General features: G+C 34.9%; 1 protein-coding gene and 1 long non-coding RNA gene across 11 annotated transcripts in view; one reads left to right on the top strand and one right to left on the bottom strand.

Moving 5' to 3' along the window:
- STXBP5L (syntaxin binding protein 5L) overlaps positions 1-18259 on the bottom strand; it is a 384033-nt gene that overhangs the window by 84748 nt on the left and 281026 nt on the right. For 5 of the 10 annotated variants that reach the window (XM_057545863.1, XM_057545861.1, XM_057545859.1 and 2 more), the window contains exons 19-20: positions 7217-7368; positions 5155-5286 (exon numbers count right to left, since the gene is read on the bottom strand). In XM_057545863.1, coding sequence (XP_057401846.1) covers positions 5155-5286; positions 7217-7368 — 284 coding nt within the window. The remainder of the gene's footprint in view (positions 1-5154; positions 5287-7216; positions 7369-18259) is intronic. The other 5 variants (XM_057545862.1, XM_057545866.1, XM_057545865.1 and 2 more) reach the window with 2 other exon arrangements.
- Positions 7102-8780, top strand: LOC130708147 (uncharacterized). The gene is made up of 3 exons (XR_009008222.1): positions 7102-7167; positions 7670-7749; positions 8705-8780. It is a non-coding gene; the product is annotated as an uncharacterized LOC130708147 (long non-coding RNA).

The raw sequence follows: 18259 nt of genomic DNA on the forward strand, positions 1-18259 counted from the left end.
TCTCTCAGAAATGTTTTCTGGTTTTCAATGCATGGGTTTTTCACACCTGTTGTTTAATTTATGGCTAAGTGTTGCAGGTTGACAGAAATAAAATTGATTTTTGTATACTGACCTTATATCCTGTACTTTGTTAAACTCACTTACTAGTTCTAGTAGCTCTTTCGTAGACTTCATTAGATTTTCTTCATAGATGATCATGTTGTCTATGAAAAAATGATGATTTAACTTCTTTTCCAATCTGGATAACTTTTATTTCTTTTTCTTGCCTGACTACACTGGCTAGAATCCCCAGTACAATGTTAATTAGAAGCGGATGTGAATTTTATATATATATATATATATATATATATATATATATATATATATATATATATATATATATATATATATATATATATATACATACACACACACATACATATATACATATATATATATATATATTTTTTTTTTAGTCTGCCTGGTGGGAAAAAATAGGCACTATTCCCTTTGTTTGAGTGTTGGGTACCATTTCCTTTAATCCTTTCAGATGGTTCTTTACCTATCCCTGGGTAGCTACATCATACGTATGTGTTGATCTGTTGGAGGAGGAAACTGTAGATCTCTGGGATCCTCTCTTTAGGAGCTGTAGCTGCTTTGGTTTCCCCAGTTTCTCATCTCCATCTTCTCAGCATAAGGAGTTGACTGGTTTCCTCTTGGGTTTCCCCTTCTCCCTTTGCTGCAGTCTACAAACTCTCTCAGGGCAGTAAAGAGGTATGGTTATAGGGTTCACTTCTTTTGTTTCTTATCTGTCAGAAATTACTGTTCTTCATTGTCTGATGTCCCATATCTTAAAAAGCACAGCTTCATTTATTATGGCTGTTTCTGTTTATTTGAGGCAGGATGTTAAATCTTGTCCCTGTTACTCTACCTTGGTCAAAAGTGTAAGTTCAAAGCTTTGTCTGATTCCTTCTTATCTTGTAAGGATTCACTTAAATATTTCCCCCTCAGATAGGCCCTTCCCTAACAACACTCTCAAAAATAGGTCCAACTTTTCCACGTCTAATTTTTTTCTTTCATAGGATTGCTTCCTTTTTTCAACTATAATTGTATATCTATGAATTTCTTTATATGTTTTCTCTTATAAATTGAGGGAAGAGACTATAATTATTTCATTCATCATTCTATATCTACTGCCTAAAAAATGTTCACACAGAAGATGCTTAATAAAATATTTTTTAAATAAATGGACTTTTCCCATTTATTGTTTACCATAATTTTTGCCAGTTTTCGTTCCTTGAGGCATTCCTCTTATTCTTTGTTTTACTCCTCCTCCATTCTTGACTTTCTCCATTCATTTTTTAAAAAATAAATTTATTTTATATATTTATTTTTGGCTGCGTTGGGTCTTTGTTGCTGCACACAGGCTTTCTCTAGTTGCGGCAAGTGGGGGCTACTCTTCGTTGCGGTGCCCAGGCTTCTCATCACGGTGGCTTCTCTTGTTGTGGAGCATGGGCTCTAGGCTCATGGGCTTCAGTTGTGGCATGTGGGCTCAGTAGTTGTGGCTCACGGGTTTAGTTGCTCCGTGGCATGTGAGATCTTCCCGGACCAGGGCTCGAACCTGTATCCCCTGCATTGGCAGGCAGATTCTTAACCACTGCGCCACCAGGGAAGCCCATTCATTTTTGAAAATGTTTATTTGCCTCTCTTTGCTAGTTTTATTTTCCCCTTTTCTTTCAATTTTTCTTTATGTTTCTGATTTGTGTTTCCAGGATTTGTTATGACTCCCCACACTCTGAACAAACTATGCAGTGAAAGAGAGAAAATGTCTGTAGATAGGACGGAAACTCTCCAAAGGATTCCCCAATGCATAACTAGAAATTGATGCATAAGCACCTTTTCTGACAATGTTCTACCTTAAGCATACCTTTCAAACCTCCTTTGTTTCAAATGGTATATTATCAATTTTTAACTAGCAGAATTTGTCATTATAACAAGTAGAAAGAGCACTAGGTGATGAGGCAGCTGACTGGATGTTAGCCCTAAATTCTTCCATAGATGATTTGTTGTATTCTGGAAAGGTTATTTAACCTGTGACGTGGTTTCATCTTCTATTATAATAATAATAATGTCTAATATTTATAGAAGTGCAATTACAAACACTAATCTTGAAAAGTTCCAAAAGTCTCTAAGGGGAAAGTAGGGATTATGATTTTTACTTTATATATGAGAAAAAAGAAACTCAGAGCAGTTAAATGACTTGCTTAAGATTATAAATGTAATGAGTAGTCAATAAGAAGAAAAGCAGAACTTGATATAAACCTTCTCACCCTATGTCTCTTGCTCTTTCCAAAGCATTTCTTTGAATCCACAAATCAATCATAGTCCTGTGGAAGACACAGAACATCTTTTATGGCCTTCTGAGGACTTGATTTTACTCCTGTCTGTCTTGACACTTTAATTCTTTGTTTAGAAGAAACTATGATTTCTTTTGCAAAATTCCCGTGAACCCAGAAGCCATGTCTACTCTCATTTATCAAATTTGAAAAGTCCGCTGGCTATTCATGTGAGCAAAAAGAGTCTCCTGTCATGCTCTATCTATCTCAGTACCATCATCGACTTGCTGAGCTCATACGTGTGCTGGGTGTAGAGGATAATAACAATTTTAGATATGGTCTTCAGGTTCTTATCATGCATTTATAAAGGTAGAGCATATGCATAAAAATACAAACAAATCTAAATACCAATTAAATGGTTCAGACACTACTGTGTAGAAGCCTGTACACCTGTAGGCACTATAGACATTTAAATTAAGGAATTGGTGCAAAGGGCTCTAATGGCAGCAGGAAAGGTTTACTATAGGGAGTGAAATCTAAGGAAAGTTTCCAGAGAGTTGCCAGGAGAGTTTCACTTATAAGTAAATTATAAGTGTAGTAAGATACATACACTGGCTTAAGAGGAGTGTTTTTATAGGAGTAGTAGAAAATTCACTTGAAGATGCAGATAAGAATTATATTTTAGAGTACCCTGAATGAAGGTTTAAAATCTTGGCTTTTTTATTCTGAAGGCAACATAAGATTATTGAAGTAATGACCTTTAACCTTAATATCATGGTTGATATTGTAGAATTCAGATTAACTAAGAGCCTGCTTCTTATCCTCAGTATCCAACTTCTTTTTACTATAAAAGCATTATGTGTTTATTATAGAAATACCATAAAATACATTAAAAGAAATTTATAAAATCTACAATCTCATGTTCCAGAAACTTCTTCTATCTGTACAGATGGATGCATTCTCACACACACACACAGTAGGGGGATTCTACCTTGAGAAGGCTAAACTAGGATTCTGAAGTCTGAGTATGTGTGTTAAACCACCTGGAAACTATTTTCAGGAAAGGTTTTGGCTGATACCGTTTAGGTGGTAGGGGATGGGTAATGAAGAATAGTATAGGGGAGAGGTCAGCAAATTTATGTGAGGAGCAAGACAGTAAATATTTAGGTCTCATGGGCCATATGGTTTCTTTTTTTTTTTTTTTTCAGGTGGGCAATTTTTTTTTTAACATCTTTATTAGAGTATAATTGCTTTACAATGGTGTGTCAGTTTCTGCTTTATAACAAAGTGAATCAGTTATACATATACATATGTCCCCATATCTCTTCCCTCTTGCATCTCCCTCCCTCCCACTCTCCCTATCCCACTCCTCTAGGTGGTCACAAAGCAAGAGCTGATCTCCCTGTGCTATGTGGTTGCTTCCCACTAGCTAGCTATTTTACGTTTGGTAGTGTATATATGTCCATGCCACTCTCTCACTTTGTCCCAGCTTACCCTTCCCCCTCCCCATACCCTCAAGTCCATTCTCTAGGGGCCATATGGTTTCTGTTGCAACTAATCAACTCTGCCATTGTAGTTTAGAAGCAGCCAGAAACAATATGTAAATGAATGAGTTTGGCTGTGTTCCAATACAACTTTTATGGAAATTTTAATTATGGAAACTAAAATTTCGTATAATTTTCAGGTGTCAAGAAATATTATCATAATACCTAATAAGTTTCTGTTTTAGTAACAGCAGAAGCCAACACAGATATGTGTTCTATCACAAGGCACCAGGAGTAGAGGCGGTGGGAAGCACTCAAAAAGGGGGTGCTCAGAGTAGAAAACTAGAGAATAGTTCCGAGCAAAAATAAGTCACCCTCTACACCCCAGAAAAATTTTAAGGCTTTCACAGGTACTGACTTCCTGTAGCTAATGGAACACAAAATTTTAGGTTTTTATAAGTGATGTAATTCCATTAAGTATGTACAAGCTGGTGAGGTGAGGTCTGAAGAAATTCAGGATACAAGCAACAAACATGTATGTGTCCATATATATATTTTATACAAATATGAGATCGTCTTATATGTATTAAGTAAAGTTCTTTTTAAACAAACATATTGATTAACATATTATATACATCTTCTCATGTCAATAAATATTCACCCATAATATCACTAGTATCATGTGCACCTCCAATCATACCCTCACTCCCCACTCTTTCTGCACCATTTAATAGAATATCTGACACACCATCTTCAGATTTGCATTTGCTACCATGGTAAATGTTAATATTAGTGACTTTTATTTGTGACCTTAATTCCCCAGTTTCACAGTGTTTGTTTCCTAAAATCACTATAGAAATGGGTGTTTGTATATTCTATTTTAATGAAAAGCATCAGAAATGCTACCTCTAAGAAATCTAATTACATTAGAAAAAGCAAGTATTGTGTCCTTGGTTACAATAATTTTATAAAATGGCCAAAGGCATAAGGTTTCCAAAATAAGCATTCAATTATTATTGATGCTAGAATATCAGGTTTATTATTTACAAGGACACCATGGCTCTTCCTCCTCAAAACAAAAGACAATGGCTCTTGGACTAATAGCACATGGTACACATGGTTTGAAATAAACACTGAAACAATGAATATGGGTAAATGGGTATATGATATAACTATTTGAAATATTTATATAATTTTTATTAAAATTATTAGGTTGCATTTCCATAACAAAACAAAAATTTGCATGCATGCTGAATGTGTTTTTAAAAACACATTACTGAGCACAGATATATGGATTTAACTCAAGCATTATGACTTTAAAAAAAAGCTATTTGCCTAACCTTTATAGAACTTACTCTGATAGGAAGTACGGATCCGTTTCGTTAAATCAGGATAAAAGTTAGACAGGCCACGCATGCAAAAGTTGTCTTTGGAACATGCCAGAACACCAGCATCAGCAGCAGGCAGAAGAAAGAGAGAAAAATAGTCTAAAGTGAAAGGAAGTGATATCATACCAGAATCTAGAACAGCCAAGATGAAGAAATTGCAGCAAGTTTAGGTAATCAAATTAGAAAAGAGATATTAAAAAAATAAATCAATTAGAAAGTGAGGTGATAGATGAATGATGAGAATGCTGTAGTAATTTTATTCAATCAAATATCTTATAAAAATAAATGGCATATTTCTCTTTATGCTTTTTACATAGTAAACTTATTTAGCTTATAAATAATATGTATATTACCTCATAAATATAAAAATGGTTGTCTTTAATTTTCAGTATTAACAAGAAAACTTAGGGATTTTAGTCTTTTTTTTTAATAACAAAGTGAGTACTCACTATATATACTAAATACAAGCAGAGTTTACAACTTTATCACAGTTTTTCCTAATTTTAAAGTCATTAAAATTCTGAGCTCTAATCATAATTTTTGAGGCTCAGTAAGTTTAAATTAAATAATAATTGTATTACCTCTGTCAAAATATACACTTTGTCATCCCACTGTGTATATCCAGCAAGTAATTTAGATGTTGTCTTAGGATTCACAGCTTTTATGATTGAATTAGTGTTTCAGCATGCAAACAGTGCCTACTATCCTCTAACATCTTTCTATCAAGAGTCCATGAACTTTCAAAAGTCAACTTTCTCTTTCTCAATCGTGAGGGAATCTCATGGTACATTCATGCACAATTTTTCTTATTCTGCCTTTCTTTCAAAAGCCAGTAGTGGTAGAAGCAGAACCTGTCTAATTTTACATTGCTAGCACTCATAAAATATTGCTAAAAGTTGAGATCCCTAAAAAAAAACAAAGAAACTCCAGGTTCTGAAGGAGAACTTTTGTGCTCCTGAAAAGGGTCTAAATTAGCAATTTGGAAAGGGTTTAGGTTTACAAAAGAAAGATTAACAAAGAAGGAGAATTTCAGTGTATCAAGTAATTTTTCATTAGTCCAAAAGGAAACTTCATTTATTACCACATTCAGATGTTAAATTTGGCACATTTGCTATTTAGAAAATAACACCTACCATAATGTACTCTTTTTACTTTAAAATAGTCTTTACGTGGGTATATTTAGTAAAAGTGTCAATATTCAACTGATTATTTTAAAAAACAGTAGAAAATTTTAAAAACTGTATAAAATAACACATAATACTATAGATGCATTTCCACCTGCAAACCTTTTAGCTCAGCCGAGTTTTTACCAGTTAAACTATGTCAGTGGACAGAAAATATACAAAATGTTGGCAATGTTTGCAAAGCCAACTATTTGGATATATACTGAAATTTTAGTACAACTTTGGATAATTTGACATATCAAGGTTTGGCATTATATGTAGAAAGTATTTTGGCTTGTATTTTAGTAACTTTATATATTTTCTTTTATAATTTGTCCTGTCAAGAAAAATATCATCTTTCATAGCATTTTAATAATGTTTACTGCATTTGTGAAAATACCTCCAAGAAAGTCACCATCCAACAAGGAAAGGTGACAGTCAAAAAATGGAGTTAATTTAAAAAATTAAAACTAGTGAATGACCTTAAGTTATATTTTTAAAGCTATCATATATTAGAAGAAAACTATCCCAGTTAACACAACCATTGCAAGCAGCTTTTTCAACTAGAGAGCCTGATTTTCTTAGCATTTTTATATTTAATACCTTATTTTTTGTTATTTCTTAGGAATTCAACTTAAGAAACTTGAGATCCTTCCTAACGTTAACAACAAATTGAAGTTTAAACACCTCCTTTACCCTTTCAAAGATTCTTACTATGTTTCTGACCAATTTTACTTACATGGTATTGTAAATTATGTTGACTTTATATTGCTGTGCATTTGAATAGCATCACAGAAGAAAGACAAGAAATCTAAAGGTAAGAAAACAGGTGAACTAATCAAGTTCATAATGATCTTATCTCCTACCTGCAATGAACTGCTTGTTTTTTCGAGGAGACCGTGGTTGTCGTTGGTATAGGTCACTTGATCTATATAGGTCAATGGTCCCCATGCTTAACAGTACTGTCTTCTGTATAAAATCCACCACAGCCAACCCATTGCAGTTCCCAAATGCAACTCTGAGAGGAAAAAAAAAAATGCAACTAGAATGTATTACATCAACCATCATTATTTTTATCTCTGAATTTAAAAATAAATAAGATTATTGGAAAGTAATGCTTTGGGGTTGGGTAAGTCAGGCAGTGACTGGTGAAAGTCAGGAAGGATATGGTGCCTTTACATAGGATAGGTTAACCTTATATAATAGCCATGACCACTGCAAAAAATAGGAATGACCTGCAATCATATTTTCTAATATATTTTATCATGTAAGTAGTGATTACTCAACCTGCTCTTTAACTTGATTTTATGTTTTTACAGACAAATCATATAAAATCTTTTTGCTATGAAGGGGGGAATGGATCAAGAAATGTCGCACTTCAATAGCTACAGCTGCTTAGGTATGCAATTAGGTGACTTTTTCAAATAAAATGATAACTATTAGGTTCCAAATTAATTCTCTTCTTAAACAGAGTGTATATTTAACACAAGATTTTACATAAAGATTAACTTCATATATCAAAGGTTTTGACACCATAGTAGATATGAACAGAGATCTAACTCATTCACAAAAATTTAAAAATTTCTCAATCTTTTGTTCTTTATTTTGTCCCATATATTAAAATACAAAGGCCATTTAATTAATTTCTTAACTAAATCTCCTGAAAAATTAAAATGGATCTCCTAAGCAGGCATTTTGGTCACCTTAACAATTGGCATACACTAGACTCTCTTTTTTCTCCATTTACAACATGCCCTCTAGCTGAACAATTGTAAATCTGTTATTTGTTTCCTAAACTAAATATAAAATAGTTGTATAAAAGTTGTTTTGCTCATTTTATATAATTCCACGTTGTTTTATTACTTAGATTGAATATGATTGACAAATCATCTGCTTACTCTAAATCTAGTTATTTCTATTCCACCATATTGCCTTCCTCACAAAAAGTGAAAAGTTTTGCTACCATACTAAAGTATTTGATATTTTACATAAAGTTCTACATCTTCCAGGAAGACAGACTCTGGAAAATTGGAAAAAACATTGTTATAAAAGTCAGAAGATCCTATCTCATCATTTATAGGTTATGCGACTGAGAAAAATTAATGAATCTTGTGAGGCCTTAGTTTCTTTACTTTGTAATGAGAATTATAACGCTAGATTTATCTAGTCCACAGAGCTTTTATGAGCATCAATTCAGAAATGCTATTAAAGTACTTTGAAAATTTTCCACACAAAAGTAGAATTGATCTTAATATTATTATAAGAAGTGCAATATTATACATACTACATATTGTAGCAAATTAATATCTCTAAACTTTTAATGTTAAAATGTAGTTAATTACTTCTGCTTACAGGTATGAGAGAATTCCCAAATGCAGTACTGAGAAGAGAAAAAAAGGCAACTGGAGTGTATGACACCAACAAAAATATTTTTCTTTTTGAATTAAAAATAAGAATACTGGGGACTTCCCTCGTGGTGCAATGCTTAAGAATCCACATGCCAATGTAGGGGACACGGGTTCGATCCCTGGACCGGGAAGATCCCATGTGCCGGGGAGCAACTAAGCCTGTGAGCCACAACTACTGAAGCCCATGTGCCTAAAGCCCATGCTCTGCAACAAAAGCCACTGCAATGAAAAGCCTGTGCACCACAACGAAGAGTAGCCCCCACTCGATGCAACTAGAGAAAGCCTGCATGCAGCAACAAAGACCCAACGCAGCCATAAATAAATAAGTAAGTAAGTAAGTAAGAATCCTGGAAAGTTATACCTTAGGTTTGGGGAGGTTAGGCAATTGTTGAAAAGTCAATATGGATACTGGAGTTAATCTCCTACCTTAACTAGGAAGCTGAACAAAATATATTAAACGGCAGTTTTCACATATTGGTCAACAGGCAACATAGAATAAGATGAGAGAAGGATAACAATCGAAGTAAACTTTAGTTTAAACTAAGTGTTCTAGCTTACTGAATGGAGAGATTTCCCAGGCTAGAGCACAGGAAACCGAAACTCAAGGAGAGATCAGAAGTCTCACCAAACCGAGGAGACAGAAATCAGAGTCTGATGTGGCAAAAACAGAATTTATGAGGCAAAATACTAGAGAGAAGAGAGCTGCATAGATAGAATACACCAGAGATTTACAGAATGGTTCTCTTGAAATTTTGTCTGGGTACTGATCTGTGCATCCATGTGAACAAACTACCCCAGGTTTGGGAACAAACCACCGAAAGGATAAAGCAGAACAATTCACAAAGCTCATACAAGGCTGAGAATATTTCATGTCACTACCAGCCAAACTGCTGAGATCTCCAACTACATGGGAAAACAGATATAGGGGTGTCACTTCAGTAGTGGGAACAAATTAGCCATAAACTAAACTAAAGGCTTTTCTAGACCCACCCTAAAAAAGCTTAAAAGCAATGATTCTAAGTAACATAACTTCCTTCCAGATAACTATCTATTGAAAAGAATCCAACAAAATATCACCATAAATGTAAAATTCACAATGTTAACTATATGAAAAGTAGTAGGTATCAAGAAAAAGACTGATAACCAGAGGAAAAAAGTAAATCACCAGAAACATACCTAGAAATAAAACAGATGATAAAATTATCAGAAAAGGATATTAAAAATGCTTTGGAAAATATATTCCAGATATTCAAGAAGGCTGAGGAAAATATGAATGTGATAAAGTGAGAATTAGAAGATATTAAAAAGACTCAAATTTTGAGAGATAATTTTATCATTTCAGATATATTTTTATCTGAATATTAGACATCATAGCAGAGAAGAATAGTGAACTTGAATAAATAGCAATAGAAAATTTCCAAAAAGAAACATGAGAGAGAAGAAAACCCCAAAGCATCACTGACCCCTGGGACAAAATTGAGCAGTCTAGAATAAATGTAATTGGAGCCTCAGAAAGGAAGATCAGCAGAAAACATATTTAAAGCAATGAAGCCAAATAGCAAAATGATAGCCAAACTAACTTGGTAACAGTAAACCTAAAGATCCAAGAAACTCAAAGAAGGATCCTAAGCAGAATAAACATAAAGAAAAATACATCATCACATTGTTGAAAACTAGTGATAGAGAAAAAAATGTTAAAAGCAGCCAGAGAGAAAAGATATATTTCCTACACAGAGGCAAAGATAAGAATGATGAAATCTACTCCTTGGAAACTACACAGTCCAAAATGACATGACATCTTGAAAGCAACAAATGATAATAATGGGTCAAAATAACATTCTATACTCAGCACATGTCTTTCAAATGGTGAAATACAGATTTTTACTCATGAATAAAAATCTGAGGTAGGAGATTAACCAAGATGGCGGAGTAGAAGGACGTGCTCTCACTCCCTCTTGCGAGAGCACCAGAATCACAACTGGCTGCTGGACAATCATTGACAGGAAGACCCTGGACTTCACCAAGGACACCCCACGTCCAAGGACAGAGGAGAAGCCACAGTGAGACGGTAGGAGGGGCTCAATCAGAGTAAAATCAAATCCCATAACTGCTGGGTGGGTGACTCACAGACTGGCGAACACTTATACCACAGAAGTCCACCCACTGGAGTGAAGGTTCTGAGCCCCACCTCAGGCTTCCCAACCTGGGGGTCCGGCAAAGGGAGGAGGAATTCCTAGAGAATCAGACTTTGAAGTCTAGTGGGAATTGATTGCAGGACTGTGACAGGACTGGGGGAAACAGAGACCCCACTCTTGGAGGGCACACACAAAGTAATGTGTGCATCGGGACCCAGGGGAAGGAGCAGTGACCCTGGGGGAGACTGAACCAGACGTACCTGCTGGTGTTGGGGGGTCTCCTGCAGAGGCGAGTGGTGGCTCTGTTTCACCGTGGGGATAAGGACACTGGCAGCAGAGGTCCTGGGAAGTTCTCCTTGGCGTGAGCCCTCCCAGAGTCTGCCATTAACCCCACCAAAGAGCACGGGTAGGCTCCAGTGTTGGGTTGCCTCAGGCAAAACAACCAACAGGGAGGGAACCCAGCCCCACCCATCAACAGTCAAGTGGATTAAGGTTTTACTGGGCTCTGATCGCCACAGCAACAGGGAGGGAACCCAGCCCCACCCATCAACAGTCAAGTGGATTAAGGTTTTACTGAGCTCTGACCGCCACAGCAACAGTCAGCTCTACCCACCACCAGAGCCTCCCATCAAGCCTCTTAGATAGCCTCAACCACCAGAGGGCAGACAACAGAAGCAAGAAAAACTACAATCCTGCAGCCTGTGGACCAAAAACCACAGTTACAGAAAGACAGAGAAGATGAAAAGGCAGAGGGCTATGTACCAGATGAAGGAACAAGAAAAAACCCCAGAAAAACAACTAAATGAAGTGGAGATAGGCAACCTTCCAGAAAAAGAATTCAGAATAATGATAGTGAAGATGATCCAGGACCTCGGAATAAGAATGGAGGCAAAGATTGAGAAGATGCAAGAAATGATTAACAAAGACCTAGAAGAATTAAAGAACAAACAAACAGAGATGACCAATACAATAACTGAAATGAAAACTACACTAGAAGGAATCAATAGCAGAATAACTGAGGCAGAAGAACGGATAAGTGACCTGGAAGACAGAATGGTGGAATTCACTGCCACAGAACAGACTAAAGAAAAAAGAATAAAAAGAAATGAAGACAGCCTAAGAGACCTCTGGGACAACATTAAACGCAACAACATTCGCATTATAGGGGTCCCAGAAGGAGAAGAGAGAGAGAAAGGACCAGAGAAAATATTTGAAGAGATTATAATCGAAAACTTCCCTAACATGGGAAAGGAAATAGCCACCCAAGTCCAGGAAGCGCAGAGAGTCCCATACAGAATAAACCCAAGGAGAAACACGCCGAGACACATAGTAATCAAAGTGGCAAAAATTAAAGACAAAGAAAAATTATTGAAAGCAGCAAGGGAAAAACGACAAATAACATACAAGGGAACCCCCATAAGGTTAACAGCTGATTTCTCAGCAGAAACTCTGCAAGCCAGAAGGGAGTGGCATGAAATACTTAAAGTGATGAAAGGGAAGAACCTACAACCAAGATTACTCTACCCAGCAAGGATCTCATTTAGATTTGATGGAGAAATCAAAAGCTTTACAGACAAGCAAAAGCTAAGAGAATTCAGCACCACCAAACCAGCTCTACAACAAATGCTAAAGGAACTTCTCTAAGTGGGAAACACAAGAGAAGAAAAGGACCTACAAAAACAAACCCAAAACAATTAAGAAAATGGTCATAGGAACATACATATCGATAATTATCTTAAACGTGAATGGATTAAATGCCCCAACCAAAAGACATAGACTGGCTGAATGGATACAAAAACAAGACCCATATATATGCTGTCTACAAGAGACCCACTTCAGACCTAGGGACACATACAGACTGAAAGTGAGGGGATGGAAAAAGATATTCCATGCAAATGGAAATCAAAAGAAAGCTGGAGTAGCTATACTCATATCAGATAAAATAGACTTTAAAATAAAGAATGTTACAAGAGACAAGGAAGGACACTACATAATGATCCAGGGATCAATCCAAGAAGAAGATATAACAATTATAAATATATATGCACCCAACATAGGAGCACCTCAATACATAAGGCAACTGCTAACAGCTATAAAAGAGGAAATCGACAGTAACACAATAATAGTGGGGGACTTTAACACCTCACTTACACCAATGGACAGATCATCCAAAATGAAAATAAATAAGGAAACAGAAGCTTTAAATGACACAATAGACCAGATAGATTTAATTGATATATATAGGACATTCCATCCAAAAACGGCAGATTACACGTTCTTCTCAAGTGCACACGGAACATTCTCCAGGATAGATCACATCTTGGGTCACAAATCAAGCCTCAGTAAATTTAAGAAAATTGAAATCATATCAAGCATCTTTTCTGACCACAACGCTATGAGATTAGAAATGAATTACAGGGAAAAAAACGTAAAAAAGACAAACACATGGAGGCTAAACAATACGTTACTAAATAACCAAGAGATCACTGAAGAAATCAAACAGGAAATAAAAAAATACCTAGAGACAAATGACAATGAAAACACGACGACCCAAAACCTATGGGATGCAGCAAAAGCGGTTCTAAGAGGGAAGTTTATAGCTATACAAGCCTACCTAAAGAAACAAGAAAAATCTCAAGTAAACAATCTAACTTTACACCTAAAGAAACTAGAGAAAGAAGAACAAACAAAACCCAAAGTTAGCAGAAGGAAAGAAATCATAAAGATCAGAGCAGAAATAAATGAAATAGAAACAAAGAAAACAATAGCAAAGATCAATAAAACTAAAAGTTGGTTCTTTGAGAAGATAAACAAAATTGATAAGCCATTAGCCAGACTCATCAAGAAAAAGAGGGAGAGGACTCAAATCAATAAAATCAGAAATGAAAAAGGAGAAGTTACAACAGACACCGCAGAAATACAAAACATCCTAAGAGACTACTACAAGCAACTTTATGCCAATAAAATGGACAACCTGGAAGAAATGGACAAATTCTTAGAAAGGTATAACCTTCCAAGACTGAACCAGGAAGAAACAGAAAATATCAACAGACCAATCACAAGTAATGAAATTGAAACTGTGATTAAAAATCTTCCAACAAACAAAAGTCCAGGACCAGATGGCTTCACAGGTGAATTCTATCAAACATTTAGAGAAGAGCTAACACCCATCCTTCTCAAACTCTTCCAAAAAATTGCAGAGGAAGGAACTCTCCCAAACTCATTCTATGAGGCCACCATCACCCTGATACCAAAACCAGACAAAGACACTACAAAAAAAGAAAATTACAGACCAATATCACTGATGAATATAGATGCAAAAATCCTCAACAAAATACTAGCAAACAGAATCCAACAACACATTAAAAGGATCATACACCACGATCAAGTGGGATTTATCCCAGGGATGCAAGGATTCTTCAATATACGCAAATCAATCAATGTGATACACCATATTAACAAATTGAAGAATAAAAACCATATGATCATCTCAATAGATGCAGAAAAAGCTTTTGACAAAATTCAACACCCATTTATGATAAAAACTCTCCAGAAAGTGGGCATAGAGGGAACCTACCTCAACATAATAAAGGCCATATATGACAAACCCACAGCAAACATCATTCTCAATGGTGAAAAACTGAAAGCATTTCCTCTAAGATCAGGAACGAGACAAGGATGTCCACTCTCACCACTATTATTCAACATAGTTCTGGAAGTCCTAGCCACGGCAATCAGAGAAGAAAAAGAAATAAAAGGAATACAAATTGGAAAAGAAGAAGTAAAACTGTCACTGTTTGCGGATGACATGATACTATACATAGAGAATCCTAAAACTGCCACCAGAAAACTGCTAGAGCTAATTAATGAATATGGTGAAGTTGCAGGTTACAAAATTAATGCACAGAAATCTCTTGCATTCCTATACACTAATGATGAAAAATCTGAAAGAGAAATTATGGAAACACTCCCATTTACCATTGCAACAAAAAGAATAAAATACCTAGGAATAAACCTACCTAGGGAGACAAAAGACCTGTATGCAGAAAACTATAAGGCACTGATGAAAGAAATTAAAGATGATACCAACAGATGGAGAGATATACCATGTTCTTGGATTGGAAGAATCAACATTGTGAAAATGAGTATACTACCCAAAGCAATCTACAGATTCAATGCAATCCCTATCAAATTACCGATGGCATTTTTTACGGAGCTAGAACAAATCATCTTAAAATTTGTATGGAGACACAAAAGACCCCGAATAGCCAAAGCAGTCTTGAGGCAAAAAAATGGAGCTGGAGGAATCAGACTCCCTGACTTCAGACTATACTACAAAGCTACAGTAATCAAGACAATATGGTACTGGCACAAAAACAGAAACATAGATCAATGGAACAAGATAGAAAGCCCAGAGATTAACCCACGCACCTATGGTCAACTAATCTATGACAAAGGAGGCAAAGATATACAATGGAGAAAAGACAGTCTCTTCAATAAGTGGTGCTGGGAAAACTGGACAGCCACATGTAAAAGAATGAAATTAGAATACTCCCTAACACCATACACAAAAATAAACTCAAAATGGATTAGAGACCTAAATATAAGACTGGACACTATAAAACTCTTAGAGGAAAACATAGGAAGAACACTCTTTGACATAAATCACAGCAAGATCTTTTTCGATCCACCTCCTAGAGTAATGGAAATAAAAACAAAAATAAACAAGTGGGACCTAATGAAACTTCAAAGCTTTTGCACAGCAAAGGAAACCATAAACAAGACGAAAAGACAACCCTCAGAATGGGAGAAAATATTTGCAAATGAATCAACGGACAAAGGATTAATCTCCAAAATATATAAACAGCTCATTCAGCTCAATATCAAAGAAACAAACACCCCAATCCAAAAATGGGCAGAAGACCTAAATAGACATTTCTCCAAAGAAGACATACAGACGGCCACGAAGCACATGAAAAGATGCTCAACATCACTAATTATTAGAGAAATGCAAATCAAAACTACAATGAGGTATCACCTCACTCCTGTTAGAATGGGCATCATCAGAAAATCTACAAACAACAAATGCTGGAGAGGGTGTGGAGAAAAGGGAACCCTCTTGCACTGTTGGTGGGAATGTAAATTGATACAGCCACTATGGAGAACAATATGGAGGTTCCTTAAAAAACTAAAAATAGAATTACCATATGACCCAGCAATCCCACTACTGGGCATATACCCAGAGAAAACCGTAATTCAAAAAGACACGTGCACCCGAATGTTCATTGCAGCACTATTTACAATAGCCAGGTCATGGAAGCAACCTAAATGCCCATCAACAGACGAATGGATAAAGAAGTTGTGGTACATATATACAATGGAATATTACTCAGCCATAAAAAGGAACGAAATTGAGCCATTTGTTGAGAAGTGGATGGATCTAGAGTCTGTCATACAGAGTGAAGTAAGTCAGAAAGAGAAAAACAAATATCGTATGTTAATGCATGTATGTAGAACGTAGAAAAATGGTACAGATGAGCCAGTTTGCAGGGCAGAAGTTGAGACACAGATGTAGAGAATGGACATATGGACACCAAGGGGGGAAAACTGCGATGAGGTGGGGATGGTGATGTGCTGAATTGGGCGATTGGGATTGACATGTATACACTGATGTGTATAAAACTGATGCCTAATAAGAACCTGCAGTATAAAAAAACAAACAAAACAACTAATACTAAACTTTCATTGGGTTATTTGTATGGAAATATGTTAATATAAATGTTTCAGACATTACATGAAATTTCTAAAAATCTTATATTTGTATTTGTATGGAAATATGTATGGAGATATGTTAATATAAATGTTTCAGACATTACATGAAATTTCTAAAAATCTTATATTTGTATTTGTATGGAAATATGTATGGAGATATGTTAATATAAATGTTTCAGACATTACATGAAATTTCTAAAAATCTTATATTTGTATTTGTATGGAAATATGTATGGAGATATGTTAATATAAATGTTTCAGACATTACATGAAATTTCTAAAAATCTTATATTTGTATTTGTATGGAAATATGTATGGAGATATGTTAATATAAATGTTTCAGACATTACATGAAATTTCTAAAAATCTTATATTTGTATTTGTATGGAAATATGTATGGAGATATGTTAATATAAATGTTTCAGACATTACATGAAATTTCTAAAAATCTTATATTTGTATTTGTATGGAAATATGTATGGAAATATGTTAATATAAATGTTTCAGACAGTACATGAAATTTCTAAAAATCTTATATTTGTATTTGTATGGAAATATGTATGGAAATATGTTAATATAAATGTTTCAGACAGTACATGAAATTTCTAAAAATCTTATATTTGTATTTGTATGGAAATATGTATGGAAATATGTTAATATAAATGTTTCAGACATTACATGAAATTTCTAAAAATCTTATATTTGTATTTGTATGGAAATATGTATGGAAATATGTTAATATAAATGTTTCAGACATTACATGAAATTTCTAAAAATCTTATATTTGTATTTGTATGGAAATATGTATGGAAATATGTTAATATAAATGTTTCAGACATTACAGGAAACGTCAAAATCTTATATGTTCTGGTATAATGTTATAAGTAATAATCCTAGTTATTACTTTAAAATGTATATCTCAGAAATAACTAATTTTCTTGTCAACTGCATTATTATGAACTTTCATCAAATCTTTAACCATGGTCATTTTTAAGTCTTTTGTCATTTACAGACAGTTCTGGGTGTACTCTGATGATTTTGCAAATATGTTCCTATAAAAGAGTTTCATCTTCAAGAAATTCATGGAAAAGACTCTGACAAGTACAGGTTTCTGGTAACTGACTGTACTGCTGAACTGAATGAATAAGCATTTTCAGAACTCTAATGAAAAACTGATGAACTCATAAAAGTGCTAACAAAAGATCAAGATGAAAAAAAAATTAATTACATGGGACTGAGTGAACTGATGAGGATGAGTATAATTTTTGTGACTTTCTGTCTGAATTAAAAAAAAAAAAAATCCCACAAGGACTCAGAGGAAAAGAATATACAAATCAATTTTCACTGCAAAGTAAAGGAGCTGTTACAGTGGAGGATTACTGGACTGAATGTCAATGTTATGACATAGTATAAGTGTGTTTCATGTTTGGTAATTGCAATCATTGTTGCTTTTGTTGTGGTCATCCATGTACAATGCTTGGTGTCAGTCTATCTATCTCTTGTAAAAATAAAATACAGTGTGTGTGTGTGGAAAAAAAAAAATCTGAGGGAATTAATCACTAGGAGACGTGTACTATAAGAAATAATAAAGGAG

Source organism: Balaenoptera acutorostrata, chromosome 4, assembly GCF_949987535.1.
Source record: "Balaenoptera acutorostrata chromosome 4, mBalAcu1.1, whole genome shotgun sequence".
In the NCBI taxonomy this organism is placed as follows: domain Eukaryota; kingdom Metazoa; phylum Chordata; class Mammalia; order Artiodactyla; family Balaenopteridae; genus Balaenoptera; species Balaenoptera acutorostrata.